Consider the following 16,242-nt stretch of genomic DNA (forward strand, 5'->3'; position numbering starts at 1 on the left):
AGTGCTGTAAGCAAATTCCTAATGGTTAGTAAAAGCTGCTCTATTGTTAATTAAACTTTCTGATGTCAGGTATATATGGCTTTGTTTGGAATTTCTTATTTACTAGCTGCATAAAATGGTATTATGGTTATTTAACAGGGTAATACTTGCTCCTCGGGAGGTGGATTATTCTTCTCTAGTTTTTTAATGAACCCTAGTCCTAAGAATATAAAGCCAGATTTATTAGGAGAGGTAATGTGGTTCTGTAGCCAAAACTCCAAAACAAATAAAAATTAAAAGCCAGAAAAAAGTGAAAATGAAGTTTAGATTTACTCTTGCATTATAAGATATGAAACTTTTATCTTTTTCGTAAAGGTAGTGTTTATTTCTCTCAGGAAAAGACTGATACACTGGAACATGAACTGAGAAGAGAAGTTGAAGATCTGAAACTTCGTCTTCAGATGGCAGCAGATCATTATAAAGAAAAATTCAAGGAATGCCAGAGGCTCCAGAAACAAATAAACAAACTTTCAGACCAGTCAGTAAGTATAATTGAATTGAAATGTCGTGTAATATTTCTCTTACCAATATTTTGTTTGCAAATCAAATTTATTCTGTCAACCTTTTAAATGTAATTTATCTCTGCTTGAGTTCAAGTCATTGACCTAATTTTATAATGATACTTTTTTTAAAATCTGAAATTTTTATTTGCTGGAGAACCAACAAAGAAAGAGCAGCAGCAACAAAACAAAACAAAACAAAAAAACCGGAGGGAGCCCTCTATAGCACTTTCCTCTAAGATCTTCATAAATGTCTTTTTCACTTAAAGATGCAATACATATTACTGAATCTCTCCTTAAGACAGTGACACCTGTCCTCAGTGAGATTCACCATTGATCATCCTCAAGGTCTTAGGTGGTTTTTCAGTTGTCATTGGTGAATTCTTTTATCCTATTCATATCCACGAGATTAGGAAGAGTGAAAAAGTGTTAGCTAATTAATTTGTGTTCCATTTGAGAGTGAGTAGGCATATTCAGTAAAATCAAAATGTTTCTATTTTGTTATCTGTGGGTTTTAATGTGGGCCCCCAAATCGTATTGAAATATAAGGCCTTGCTACATAATGGAGTCTTGGAAGTAAAGAAACTCATTTAAAATCTGAAGTTGAGAATGATACCGCAGTTCTCTTTACTAACCAAATTTACTGTAAAGACATTTTTATTTGTACTGTACTATATGATACAGATATTTTCCTAGTCTTTTTTGAAATCTAAAAGGAGCAAGAAACGCATGTGATAAAGTAGGAAGGCTTTTGTGAAAAACATTATACTTTAAATATGACCCACATGTACAAATTGTTGTTTTGGGCCTTTGATTATGACTTCGTAGTAGAAAACTTGTGAGATTTCCGTGAATGGCCTGTTTTGATGATTTCCTAAGAAAAAACGTAATACGGTTGTTCTCTTTTGCAATGTGAGTAAAGCGATGTGTGCAACTTTAGTCTTTGTTGGCTTTTAGGATAATAGCAACTTTGTGGACTTTTCAGGGTTTCTTCCCCGCCACTCCTTTAATTCCCTTCACCCCCCCAACCCCCACTTCTACCCCTGACCCATGGATGTTGCCATTTCCCCTTAAGAACTGGATCTCTGAGTGGGGCGGGCATCCAGGCATACCCACGGTATGGTCTGTGGCTCCGCCTGGGGCACAAACCCAGGACCTTCTGCGTGCAAAGCAGACGTGCTAACCACTACACTATGGAGCCACCCCCAAAGATTTATTGATATGATTCTTATTTACACAATTACTATAAGAAGAAAATATAATTAATTTAACAATTTATTGTTAATGTTTTGAATAGGCCAATAATAATAGTGTCTTCTCAAAGAAAATTGGGAATCAGCAGAAAGTGAATGATACCTCAAACACAGACCCAGCCACTGCTGCCTCTACTATAGTTGTAAAGCCACCACCTTCTGCAGGTAAAAATCTTTTAGACTTTTTGTGTAGTGTCCTGCCTTGAAAAGCGTTTATGCTGATTTATTCTGCCCTGTTCCAGGTGTAGGAATTTTAGGGAGCGTTAAATCTTTATAAGTGAAGGAATTTGAGGCAAAGGGAAAGTAAGGGTCTAAAAGTAAGTCATGCATGTGGTGAATATACAAAATGTGAGTGTGAACGAGTATTTGTCTTCATGAGAATATTTTTTTCCAGTTTTATTTGTTTATTTTTTTAAGGAGATTGACTGATTTATTTGATTTTTTTTTAAATCCCCCCTACTCCCATCCTCTGGTAACCACGAGTCCATTGTCCATGTTCATGAGAATATTGATAAATGTTCAGTGAGAGTCCATTGTCCATGTTCATGAGAATATTGATAAATGTTCAGTGAGCTGGTGTTTATAAGCTCAAATATGTTATCATTTGGGCTATAAGACAAAAGCCAAAAATTGAATTTTTAATTAAATTTCCACTAAATCTGTGGAATTTTGGAACATTTCTGACATTTTAATTGTACAATTCTGTTGGGGGAAATAACTTATAAATCCCTTGTTTGGTGTCTCTCATCTCTCTCCCTGGCTGCTTTTGGATCAATAGGGTACTTTTTCTCGTTAGTGTACTTGTTGGTGGATAAGTTAAATTTTACATTAGTTTATTAATTTATAGAACAGATTAGAGACAGTGAATACATGAATAACATGAAAATTTGAATTAACTCTAGGTTTTCACTTGTTTTCATTTTTTTCACCTTATGTTAACGATTTGCCAATAATGAAAGTGAGTACTAGAGTATATAAAAGTATATTTCCTTGTGTAATGTTTGGGGCAATTGATGTTTTATAATTTTTAAATGTATTGTAAATTTCCTATACTATTAAATATTTAATTAGGTTCAGCTGCTACAGAACAGGATCCTGTTTTCCATTTCTGTACATCCTCTGTAGTACCTAGATGGTGTTGTAGACTATTTACTTAATAAAGACCTAGTGAATAGTAATGAAGGACTGGAAAAAAGTTTTAAAATGTTTTCTCAGAGTATGCTTTCGATCTATTTTGAGCTAATTAAAAAAAAAATAATGATCCTTTCGTTATTGAATGTGAACTTGGTTCTGGCCAAACTGACATTTCAAATATTCTCACCTAGAGTTGATGTTATATCCTTTGTTTATTTAGTATATGAATACATATTTTTAAATAGATGTTTCTCACCTTCCGTATTCCATTTACTATATTTCACAGTATACTGACCTTAAAGTTATTCTGAACAGGAAGATAATATAAGAGGGAAAATAATTTTTAATCTTATTTTCTGCCTTGTTATAGCTGAGACAGATTTTGACATTGTAACAAAGGGGCAAGTCTGTGAAATGACCAAAGAAATTGCTGACAAAACAGAAAAATATAATAAATGTAAACAACTCTTGCAGGTAAGCTAGCTACATTGTAAGTAAGTGAAAGATAGATTTATCAAATGTAATGTCTTAGCTTACCTTTATTGTTTTGATGGATGGATGTCCTAGGGTTTCTTTTTTATACCTGTATATTGGTATTTCATTTAACTGTTGAGATGATGAGGGATGTTGCTCTGTGTACCTTCAAATTAGGCTTGTGATTTAAATCATGACCTTAAAATTACTTTCTGTTCACCTAATGTTTCTATTAATAATGGGCAACTGATTAAAGGTGGATATTAATTGTCTTATTTAAAAGGATACATGAAAGGTGTTTGAACTTCATAAAAGAGAAGTGCTCCTTTAACAATTACTGTAATAATAACAAAGAATTCTACCACATCTTAAAACGATCAGATTTCCCAAGTGGGAAAAAAACATTAATCAGTTGAGTTGTTGCCTTTATGATGTTTTTTATTTTGATTATTTTAAACTGTATTATTCAAGCATTTCAGTTTTGCAACACATTTGGAGTATTAAAGGACAAAGGGGAAAAATGCTTCTCATTTATATCTGATTTACAGAAGAGCGGAAAAGATGTTTTTATGCATGTACTTTTTGTTTAAATATGTTTTCGTATCTGTTTCTTTGCATATGGAGAGGAGAGGGATAATTTTTAGAGCTATAGAGTGAACTTCATGCATTACCTCGAGGTTACTAGAGCAATTTAAAATATTCTGTTACCTCCTTCTAAGTAATATTAATGCAATCTTTTAACCAAACTTCGAATGTTTATGTTGCTTCCAATGATTTTTCCTTCTGTGGGTTGGTTAGAACAGTTTTACCTTTAATTTCAAAGTTGTTTATAAGGGACTAAAACTTTTTTTTTTATAATGAAACGATTCTGGAACAATTTTCATTATATAGTATTACTGAAAGGAAGATAGAATGTTCCATCGAAACTAAAAACTTCTCAAGGTACTTTTTTTTTTTTTACAACTGTGTTGAGGTAAATTGAAGTCTGATAAACTCATATTTAAAGTCTGCAGTTTGATCAGTTTTATCATATATAGTTGTGAAACTACCACCATGTCAAGATAATGAACATTTCCATTACTCCCCAAAGTTTTTTTAGTACCCATCCCATTTGCAACTCATCCTCCCCCCACCCCATCCCTGGGAAACTGTTGGCTTGCTTTCTGCCACTAAGATTAGTCTGCCTTTTGTACAGTTTGTATAAATGGAATCGTATAGTACGTACTCTTTATTTCCTGTCCTCTTTGACCATAATTATTTTGAGACATGTGCATGTTGTTGCTGATATCGTACTTAATTCTTATTGCAAGAGGTCAAATCTTTTGTCACTTTAAAAATTGGGTGGTTCATCATACTGAGTTCTAAGTGTTCTATATTCTGGATATAAGTCTTTTGTCTCATATATGTGTAGTGAATATTTTCTCCTGTCTATGGCTTGCCTTTTCTTTAATGGTTTTTAGGAAGAGTTTTAATTTTGATGACGTACAGAGCATCAATTTATTTTGTGTTTGTGCTTTTTATATTCTAAGAAACATTTACCTAATTTAACTTGTAAAGATTTTCTGCTATCTTGTCTTCTAGAAGTTTTATAGTCTTAGATTTTACATATAGATGTATTAACCATTTTAAGTTTATTTTTGTGGATAGCGTGAGGTATGGTATGTGTAGTATGGTTATTCAGTTGATCCAGCATTATTTGTTGAAAATACTTTTTCTCCATTGAATTGCTCAAAGCATATTTTTAAACTTTCACCTTGAACAAAAACATTCAAAATCAAATTGGCCAATTTTGTCATGTTTATAATTCCTTTCTTTTTAACATTCTGCGTTATAAAGAAGATCAGTGTATAAGAAGTCAATCTAGAGATTGTCTTGGTCAGGAAATCTCAGTTTTATTTATTAATGTCTGGAAACAGTGGCATTATATATATATGATTTTTATTACCTCCTTTTGCAAAAGTAATACATGGTTATTGTGAAATCTTATGTCAGTACAGAAATAAAGAATAAAGATGGTAAAAAGTACCATCATGATCCTGATCCCCAGAGATAAGAGCTAGTAATAATTTGGTTTATATTTTTATACACTGCATAGGCATCATATAAAATTGTGTTAAACAACTTTTAAAACAAATAGGATTATACTACATATTCTATTTTTGCAACTTACTATTTTCAGTTAATGTGTCTTGAAATTTTTCTTCATTAATTCTATTGTGTGGATATAAAATGATTTATTCAGTCTTCCCCTGACAGACATTTAGTTATTTTAGTTTTTATACTGTTTACAATAATGCTGTAATAAACATTTACCACATATCTATGTTTGTGTAGATATTGGCTCTATATGGATTTAAAATCTTGTGGTAATTTACTAATTTCATTTAGGATGAGAAAACGAAATGCAATAAATATGCTGATGAACTTGCAAAAATGGAACTGAAATGGAAAGAACAAGTAGAAATTGCTGAAAATGTAAAACTAGAACTAGCTGAAGTAGAAGACAATTACAAAGTAAGTTTAGTATTCGTATAACTTGAGGCATAGTACCTGGTACTTTGAAAATGTATTATCTATAATTTTTATTAATCTAATGTACATTTTTAATATGGATAATTGGGACAGTATTTTAGTGTATAAATAAAAGTGTATTATATATTTAGTTATGTTGCATTTAGTTCATAAACTATGAACCAAGAAAATGTATACTCATATGCATTGTCTTGTGACTTTAATTCTGTGAATTAAGATGGTTATTAGAATTATATATTTTAATCATGCTTAGTTTTTAAGATGAAAAGTGATCATTATCCTTCTTTTAAAAAGAAACATGAATGTGTACATACAATTTTTTTAGGGCCTTGACATTTTTGTGGGAGTATAATATTTGATTAGTAATTTTTAAAATTCGTATAAGAATTTTAAATTTATCACCAAAATGTGTCACTTATGATCCTAAGTGAAATACTGCAGAGTACATTTTTGCCAGTGTACCATAAGGCATCAAAAAAGCCTGAATAGTAAATGATATTTATAAGAATGTTAGAGAAAAAAATAGCAGGCTGTTTAGCTAATATGGATAAAAGTATATATATGTGTGTATATAATTTGCATATTTTTGTGCTACTAAAGACTAGGAAGTTCTAAATTATTTAACTTTGCTAAGTTATAATTAAGTATACCTAAATGTAATGCTCTTAATATTCTTCAGTTTCCCCCATGGGGATTGAGAGGGTGGCACATTTACAGACTTAAGATAATTTTACCAGTGGTCCTTTTTAAATCTTATATTTTCAGAGTGAAATTTTTGAACCTTTTTATGATATGACGTAGTAGAGATGGTTAGAGTGTAATGGTGATATTCACGACTTTCACGTTCACAGCTTAGGTAACTGTCTGTCAAACCAATGGGAAGATAAATAACTTTTTTCATTAGTGATAAAAATGAGCAGTTGAGATTAAACAACGTAATACGGTTACACAGCTGGTAAAAAGTGCCTGGCATTTACTTTAGTGTCCTTTCCCTTATTTTTCACTGTTTAGACAAAAATACCCACCAGGCAAGGCAAAATGTGATGAAGTACTTGCTACATAAATGATGAGTCTTAAGTATTTTAGAGCTGTTTCCAATTGAATATTTAGGAGTTAGACTGTGGAGAAACTAGACCTCTGGAAGACCAAAGTGGAAGAGAGGAGAAACAGAGCTGGGAAAAGAGCGCAAGGGCATCCTGAGGAAATGGGGAACTGCTAATACTGGTTTGGAGGTCAGAAGGGCAGTGCGTCGTCTGGGAACTGTGAGCAGTCTTGACTAATAGGACTTTAATGTCTGTAATGGAGTGGATTAGACTTGAAAGAGAGGACGAAGACAAATTTGGGCAGCCTAAAATGGAATTTGGGCGCGATTAGCTGCTCAGATATTTCAAGGAGAAAACCCAACTAGAGTGGGTCTTTTTGAGAATAATTTGGTAGCACTGAGAGGATTTATAGGTGGGAAGGGCTTTTGAAGGTAAAAAAATCAGGTAGAAATATTCTTAGGATGAATTGATAATTTCACCTCCTTGGGTACCTTCCCCAGTCACCTTACCATTGAATAGGGTAAGGAGAGCTTTGAAAGACATTCTTATGGGAAAAACCATTAAGGAGTAGTAGTATTTTTATTTGTGTCCACAATGCTTATGCTGTAACAAGCAAGCGATGGGTGGTGGTTGAATGAATAAATGAATGACTTAGAGACTGAAAATGTTGTGAGGTGGGAGAGGAAGGAGAGAGGGAAGAAGTATTCTAACATAATTTCCTAGCTTCAATCACAGCAGGCTCTGAGATTGATAATATTAACAGAAAAATAGAAAAATAGCTTTGGGGCATTTGGCCCTTGCCGTGCAGAAAGACAACAGTGAAAACATGTCTAATCATCAATTAAAAAGGCAGATTTGGACTTTGGGAAAGACAGAGTGTGCATGAATTAATATTTGTGATTTATTCCCATGGAGATGATAATTGAAAGCATAGAAGAAAGGGACTTTTTCAGAGCATACAGAAAGAAGCAGCCAAAGACGAACCTTTGGAGAATACTCATATTTGTAATTGTGAAGTGGACACACACAGCATGAGAGGATGACAATGTTGGTGCTGTTCCATATAAACCAGAGGAAAAGTTTTAAGAGTAAAAGAAGTTGGTTAATAATGACAAATCAGAGATGTCAAAGAATGAGAACCAAGGAAAACACATGGATATAGTAATAGCAGTTATTTTGATAGACTGGTATAAACTCATGAAATGTAAGGAGAGAGTAGGTAATGAAAAAAATTAATTGTTATTTCTTTCCTTCTTTAGCTTCAGTTGGCAGAGAAAGACAAAGAAATACATGGTCTAACTTCACATTTGGAAAACCTCTCCAGGGAGAAGGTATTGAACAATGCACTTTAAAAAATGTTTCATATGACACTGAATGATAATACAGCTTTATGAAGGGACAGATTTTACAGTTCATGCGAGGATGTTTTTTAAAAAAGTTAATAAAGAAAAGGCTGTTTAGACACTTAGATGGAAAATGTTTTTTGTTAAATATTTTAAAATATTTTACTTTACGTTATGAAAAAATGCTTAAGTGTTGAAACTTAGTCTTTGTTACATATTCTGTATTTAACAATAAACAAATTATAGTGTTCAAGTTTAGGACAACATAAAATCTTATAATTTATCTGGTTTTCTTCTAAGTAATACTAATGTAATCGTTTTAGAAGTTATAGCACAACCTAACATTTAGCAAGAACGTTCCTTTGTAATGTAAAAGGTACTATAGTGTAGCATTTCTCACAGTGTAGTATGTAGTCCTTTGGGAGGGTTCCCATTGTCTTTTAGAGCTCTACGAAGAACTCTTTTCATAATACTCAAGTATTATTATTTGCTTCCCCCCCATTGTGTTACATTCGCACACTTAGTGTGAAAGCAGTGGTGAGAAAACTGACGTATTAGTACTACGTCAAGGCAGTGGCACCAAAATGCATTAGTAATTACCTGTAGTCGTCCCAACCGTGCATTCAGTTTTTTTTTTTTTTTAAAGCTACTTTCACCTAAGATGATGAGATAGTAGAATAATTAATTTTACTGAAACTTGACCTTGGGACACACATCTTTTTGGTATTCTGTGTGAGGAAATGGGAACTACCTCCAAAGCAGGTACTTCCTGATGAAGTACAATGGTTATCTTAAGGTAAAGCACCTATGCAATCGATTTTTGGAGTTGGGAGCTGAACTACCCACTCCTTTCACAGCACATTATTTCTATTTTAAAAAACAACTAATAGATAAAATTTGGTTATTCATTCTGGGGTATTTGGCAGACATTGGAAAGAAGTGAAGTGAGCCTATTACTCTAAGGAAAAACAGTTGATACTATTTGTTGCCAATGATAAATCAGTCTTTTAAGCAGAAGTAGAATTTTGAGAACCTTGTTTCTGCCACCATACGCTTGATACTTCCCAATGCTTGTAGACTTTTCTAATGAGATGGGTAGTAATAGTATGACCATGATTTAAAAAAATTGTTTAGTGAAATGTGCCAGCATTTGGAAGATCTACATTAACTCGGAAAACCAATCAGTAGTTTAAATCAGGGGTCCCCAACCCCTGGTTCTGGTCTATGGCCTGTTAGGAACTGGGCTGCATAGCAGGAAGTGAGCGTCAGGCAAGGGAGCAAAGCTTCATCTGTACTTGCAGCTACGCTTTTATCACCGCGTCAGCTCCACCTCAGATCATCAGGCATTGGATTCTCATAGGAGCACCTGGTCCCTGTGCCGAAAAGGTTAGGGACCGCCCATTTAAAAGACCGATGATGATATTACAAAATGATGTGTGGTAAAAGAGTCATTCTGAGTGCTAGATAGACCTTGGCTTTACTGTGGTACTTGCAAAATTCTGACTTTTCGAATTCATCACTTCTTCCTTATTTGTCTCTTGGGATTCTATAATAAGGAAGAACCTTCTTTTGCCCTCATTTATGTTCTAACAATTCTCTAGCATCAACTTGGTTTACTACAATTCAGTTCATCCCTGACACCAACTATTGAGTTATTGGCAGATCCAAGTTCAGGGCTTAGCTCCATGCCCCGTCCCCCACCCAGATATTTTGCTAGAATGACCTGAAGAATTCGGGAAAACACTGTACTTATGGTTACATTTTGTTGTAAAGTTTTATTATAAGGGGTACAACTCAGGAACAGCCAAATGGAAGAGATGCATAGGGCAAGGTGGGGGTGGGGTTGCCACAGAGCCTCCATGCCCTCTTCAGACATGTGGCACTCTTAGCACATTGATGTTTTACCAACCGGAAGCTCCCCAGACCATATAAGAGCTTTAATTTGGGGTCTCAGTACACAGGTATGATTGAATAAGTCATTGGCTAAGTGATTTAACTCAGTGTCCACTCTCCCTCCTATCCCTGGAGGTGTAGGGGCAGCTGCTAAAATTTCCAGTTCTGTAATGCCCTTGGTCTTTCTGGTGACCAGGTCCTCCTATGAAACTGTTGGAGGGCCCACCAGTAGTCACCTTCTTAGCGTATGTTTGGGTATGGTCTAAAGTTTAAAAGGACTTGTTATGAATGATGAAAGACATTCCTATGATTCAATAAATTTCAAGAGTTTTAGATCTGTGCCAGGGATTGGGGACAAGGACCAAATCTGTTTTTTATTATCACCATATATATGTATGTATTTTTAGTTTATATTTGGAAGTCTTTATCCATCTACCTACCTACCTTCCTGTCTTCCTATTTGACAGTCATCAGTATGAACTCTTTTTCGTCAATGAATAAGAATTTGTTACTATTTTTAATTTGATGTTCACATAGTCCTAGATATGGTCAGGGGGGTACCTTTAAGCTGGTTTCTGATATGCCCCAGTATTAATAGGATGTTGTTGGTTTTTTTAGCACTTAATTTCTTTTTAGCACTGCAAGATAGTCTAGCTCATTTTGTAATCTTGTACCTTTCTTATCTCATCTTTGGAATTGGCCTTATTTTTTTCTTAAAAAAAAATTTTTTTTAAATAAACTCTGCTCCAACTATGGAATCAGTTATTTCCCCAAGGAGTTGTGATTCCTTATTAGTGATAAATGATATTTAGAAACCAAAATATGGGGCCTAGGTGTGTGCCTGGTTACTACTGGTGCTCATTACTTCTGGATTCTTTCAGTGGGCAGAACTAGGGAACACTTGCATTTCAGATACCATGAGTTGTAGTCCAAATTCAGAGGGTTCTTCTTTGCCATCCTCATTTCTTACTTGTATACCTATTCCAGTGAGAATCCTGGTGCCCAACAATGTCAGCACATCCGTTCATTTGCTACATTCAATAATCCACATAAAATAGTTTCAGAATTGCTTGAGCCATATCACTATGAGGAAGAAACCTATTAAGAATAGAATTTAAGATTGTTTGCAACTTTTTTTTTTTGTCCTTTGTCAGTATATGGTGTTCAAATGTTACTTGGCATTAGTTTTCTCTCCTCACTCTCCTCCCTTCCTTCTCCCTCCTTTTTTCCTCTTTCTCTTTCAGTGCGAGGTAACACAATGGCAGGTTGGTTAAAAAGATTACTGCAAGTGAACCGATTAAAGATAAAGCAATAGGAGCACAAATGAAGAGTAAAAAATATTTCGGGTATGCATTTCGATTAGGTGTACTGTAAAGTTAAAACAGTGATGCTCTAATCAGATCTTAAAGGAACTTGGATATATCTATTCTAAATGCTTAAGATGACTTTTTGAAATATGGATTTACTTTCACTACTGTTAATAAGAAACCTCTCTTAAGTGTGTTTTGTGCTTAGAGATATTAATGTTTAGAGAGAGAAGCAGTCAAGATACTTTATTTTTATATATTTTACATTTATAAAATATGCTTATTTCATACATAAAATATAATTACAAATAAGTTACATATTCACATAATAGCTATATTTTACATATTTATATAGTAAAGTTTCATACATGACAGTGAAAAATAGTCCTAAATGATTATAACCATTTGTACCTTTTGTTGTGGTACAATTGGCTTAAATCACACAGGGAAAACACTTGTTTTTAATTAACTTAATATAGTGACTTAATTATATTGTGTATCAGATTACCCCCAAATTTAGTGACTTAAAACATTTGTTATCTCCTTGTCTTTGTGAGTTAGGCATCCCAATATAACTCAGCTAGGTCCTCTAGTTTTAGATCTCTCTCAAGACTCCAATCAATGTCACATGGTCACATGGGGGCTCAGTCACCTCACAGGTATAGATCTACTTCAGAGCTCACTGAAGTGATGTCAGAATTCAGTTCCTTGGGAATCATTGGACCGAAGGCTATACTCCCTACTCTGCCATCTTCCATGATGTAACTCCCTGCCTCTTTTCTCGACTCAGGTAAAAAGTTATTCAAGCCACAGGTAGGGTAACCTTTGACAATGTAAAATTGATCACTCCATTGTTTAAAGCTGCTTAATGGGCATCCCATGCACTTAGGATTAAAGCCAAAATTCTTAACATAGCCTATAATATTTTATATGACTGGCCTCCATTTCTCTCTGTAGTTTCATCTTAAGCCACAATTTTCTGTTTCACTATCTTCTATGTAGAGTCTTAGTATTTCTCAAACTTGAGCTTACATCAGAACCATCTGTATTGCTTGCTAAAATACAGATTTCTGGCTCCCATTCCCAGAGATTTGCATTTCTAGCAAGTTCTTGGTGCTGCTGGTATCGGACCACCCTTTGAGAACCGTTCTAGTCACTCAGGCATTAAAGCTCACCAATTGCTTTCGTGTTTCAGGGCCCTCATTCATGTTTGCCAGAAATATTCTTGCCTACAATTCTTTGTTATATTGTTAAACTCTTTTTTTAGAGAAGAGTTTAAGCATGTATGAGAATAGAGAGAATAATATCATGAACTCTGTTGTACTTCTCACCCAGCATCAACAGTCGTTACTTTATGGCCGTCTTTATCCACTCATGATATCTTTTCCTCCTCCCCCCAGTGATATTTTTTCAAGTATATCCCAGAATTCCTATTGTTTCTCTCTAAATATTTAACTATTCCTATCACTCTTGACTTACCCTGAAGTCCCAGATCAAATGACTTCAGAGAGGCCTTCTTTGACCTCCCAGTCTAAATTAGGTGTCTCTGTTAAATTTACACCTGGGACCTGTACTTTTATTTCATAGTACTTAACCATAATTTGTAATGTTTATTTCTGTGCTTATTTGTCTAACATCTGCTTCCTCTGCTTAATTGTGAGGTCCATGAAGACAGGAATTGTGTGTCTATTTTATTCATCATCACTGTATTTGTAGCACCTAGTACCGTGCCTAATATTTGAAGTTAAATATTTATTGAATGAATAAACAAATTAATAGGGCAAATGTAATTTATGTCATTTGCTTATAAAAACCTGTGGTAAAAGAAATATACTGGAATCAGCAGTTTTATTTAGTTAATTTCCTGCCCTAAGAAATTCAGCAGAAGTGGGTCAGTTGGCTTTCTACCTCTCGTCTTCAGTTAACTCTTGACTTTCCTACTGGTGACATATAGTTTTATATTACTTCAAAGGTGGTATTTATAAGAATTTCTACCTGCTATGCCAAGGCCTTGCTTAATGTTTGTCTTCTCTCCCAGTGTTTCTCAGAGCCCTCCCTCACCCCTGACCCAGTCCTTCATAGGGTTAGGATCAAGTCTTTTTTGTTTGGCCTTAAAACTTGACGCAGTCACAGTGTGTGGAATGAAACTGAGTGATCATTAAGCATTAGTTGAGTGTGTAAGTGAAAAATGAATTTATCACCATCTAATAGAATATGTACTTTTTGTTTATTGTCCATCTTACCTGCTCTAGAATATAAGCTCCATATGGGCAAGAATTTTTGTTTTGGTTATTCCTGAATCCTTAGTGCCTAGAACAGTGCCTGCCACATAGTAGATACTCATTAAATATTTTTGAACATATTCATGAATAAAAGAACTCATTATAGTTTTTAAAAATTTAACTAGCTCCCTAGTATAATAAAGTATATTTAAAAATATTTTTAATAGTAGGAAGTAATTTAGTGTATCCCTTAGGATTAAAAACCCTACCAACTTAAATTTACTTAGAAACTTACTAGCTTAAAGTATCTTATTTTTTTCATATCATTCCAGCACCACTATTTAGAATTATTTAGCATTTCTTTATCTTTATACTATTTTAGATATTCTGCATAAACCCTTTATTAGAAATTTGGAAAAGATCATGTAAAAAAATAAGGCAAAGCAAAATGGGAAATAATGATAAAAAATTTTGGGAAATCGTTTGTTAACTTGCTAGAGAAAAAAATTTAAAAAATTTTAAATTAAAACTATTTCAGATGTTTCTTAACATCAGATCCATGACTAGTGATTTTTCTGAATCATCGTTTTATATTTTCAGATGATCTGCTTTTCTTCTGAGAAAGAAGAGTAATATATACTTATAAATGATTAATGGAAGTTGTCTCTAATGAAATGCTGTAATAGCATGATGATTAAAATAATAATGACTCTCCAAAAACTGATCTTATGAAATTTATATATATATAGGCTACCATTTGTTTACCTTTTTTACTGTAACTTAGAGGCTGCCTGGAAGTGATAAAAGGAGAGATTATGAGAATTATATACCTCGATCAACTTTTTCAGAGAGTTTTAAGTAATTCAAAACATTTAATCTCTGTTCTCGTCTACTCTCAAAGCATCTGCACGTGACAGATAAGAGCAGTATATTATTTCTTCTATTTAACAGTTGGCGTGCCAAAGACATCCTTAACTTGTCGAGTAATTTGTAAAACCAAGGCTACTGTGAGACATTTTGGGGCCCTGGAGAAAAAATAAATTTAGGCACTTCGTCTAACAAAGGCAAACCAGCTAAGCAAACTTTTGTGCCTTGGAACTGGAACTATAAAAGAGGACTTCTGGCAAAATCTGTGTCTTAAATTGTGGAGGCTTTTTATTTTAGGAGAATTGCAAATCAGTTAATATTGTTTTGCTCAGGTAAGATAGCTACGCTCATGTTATGAAATGTTTTAAGATAGGGGAGATCCTGCAGGGATTCTTGATCTTTTTTGTTCCAAGGACCTTTGACAGTCTGGTGAAGTCTGTTTTCATAAAATATTTTTAAATTAATGCAGCAAAATGTACAGAACCACAAAGGAAACAAAATCATAAGAAATAATTATAAAAATACTAAAACAAATTTTGTATATATGTGCTTATTAGAATGTCACAAGATTTAGCATGTCTAATAATTACCATAATTTTACCATAAAACATTTACCATAAAAAAGTAGTGATGAATATAAAGGCTATTTTGAGATGGCTGCAATGACTGTAATATGAAATGAATATATCTGTGATATCTCTAGGTGACAAAGTCAAAGAAAGGTACTGCAACTATTGCTGGGTTTTTGTTTTTTGTTTTTTTTAGCCTACATTAACAGTTGAAAATGCTAAATGTCAGAAGTTAGTGAAAAGTATAAATCTTTTTTCTCCATCTAATAAGTTCATGGACCCTTTGGGAGGTGTTGTGAATGCAAATTTAAGAATCTTCCCTAACTTGAGAGTTCATTCTTCCAATTTGCCAAACAGCCAAACCTTAACTATCTTGTCCTTGTCCTTGTATTCTGTTTACCCCACCTCCAGTTTCCCCCATGAGCACTCAGAGCTGCTTGTTACAGGTCCCTTTCTTACCCTCCATCCTACTTGCCCAGGACTTAATGTACCTTTGATGTTGACTTGGAACTCTTTATGAGGTGGGACCCCTGTGAAGTTGCTGACTCCACCAGTGCTTGCAGAAACCTTTTGGTGAAAACCTCGACTCCATTTACGTAGTTTATCCTTTGCTTATAGAAGAACTTAACTATACTTCTCGAATTTGTTTAAACTTTTGTAGAACTATTTGTCAAACTATAGTATGTTTTTATTACTGCAGTTACTCATGCTCATTTGTAGTCAACTTCTCCAGCTACTCCCAGTCTAAGAAACCACTGATCTTCTTTCCTTTACTATATTTTTAACCTTGTCTAGCATTTCATGAAAATGCATTTATGCAGAGTTTATCCATTCCCTAGTTCATGGACATTAATCTCTTTACCAGCTGATGGGCATTTGGATTAGTTCGAATGTTTTGCTATTATGAATTATGCTGCTATGAACATTATCTACAAGTCTATTCGTGGACTTTTTCATTTTTTTGAGTAGATAGCTAGAAATGGAATTGCTGGTTTACATGTAAGTGTATGTTTTTAAGAAACAGCCCAATTGTTCTCCATTGTTGCTGTACCGTTTTGCATTCCTG

The 16,242-nt window shown here is 33.9% G+C and overlaps 1 protein-coding gene across 2 annotated transcripts in view; it reads left to right on the forward strand.

Annotated features, from left to right (window-relative positions):
* Window positions 1–16,242, forward strand: part of TAX1BP1 (Tax1 binding protein 1) — a 66,568-nt gene that overhangs the window by 34,192 nt on the left and 16,134 nt on the right. For both annotated transcript variants that reach the window (XM_006912022.3, XM_006912023.3), the window contains exons 10-14: window positions 375–521; window positions 1,837–1,957; window positions 3,297–3,400; window positions 5,789–5,914; window positions 8,235–8,306. In XM_006912022.3, coding sequence (XP_006912084.1) covers window positions 375–521; window positions 1,837–1,957; window positions 3,297–3,400; window positions 5,789–5,914; window positions 8,235–8,306 — 570 coding nt within the window. The remainder of the gene's footprint in view (window positions 1–374; window positions 522–1,836; window positions 1,958–3,296; window positions 3,401–5,788; window positions 5,915–8,234; window positions 8,307–16,242) is intronic.

Source organism: Pteropus alecto, unplaced genomic scaffold, assembly GCF_000325575.1.
Source record: "Pteropus alecto unplaced genomic scaffold, ASM32557v1 scaffold21, whole genome shotgun sequence".
Taxonomy (NCBI): domain Eukaryota; kingdom Metazoa; phylum Chordata; class Mammalia; order Chiroptera; family Pteropodidae; genus Pteropus; species Pteropus alecto.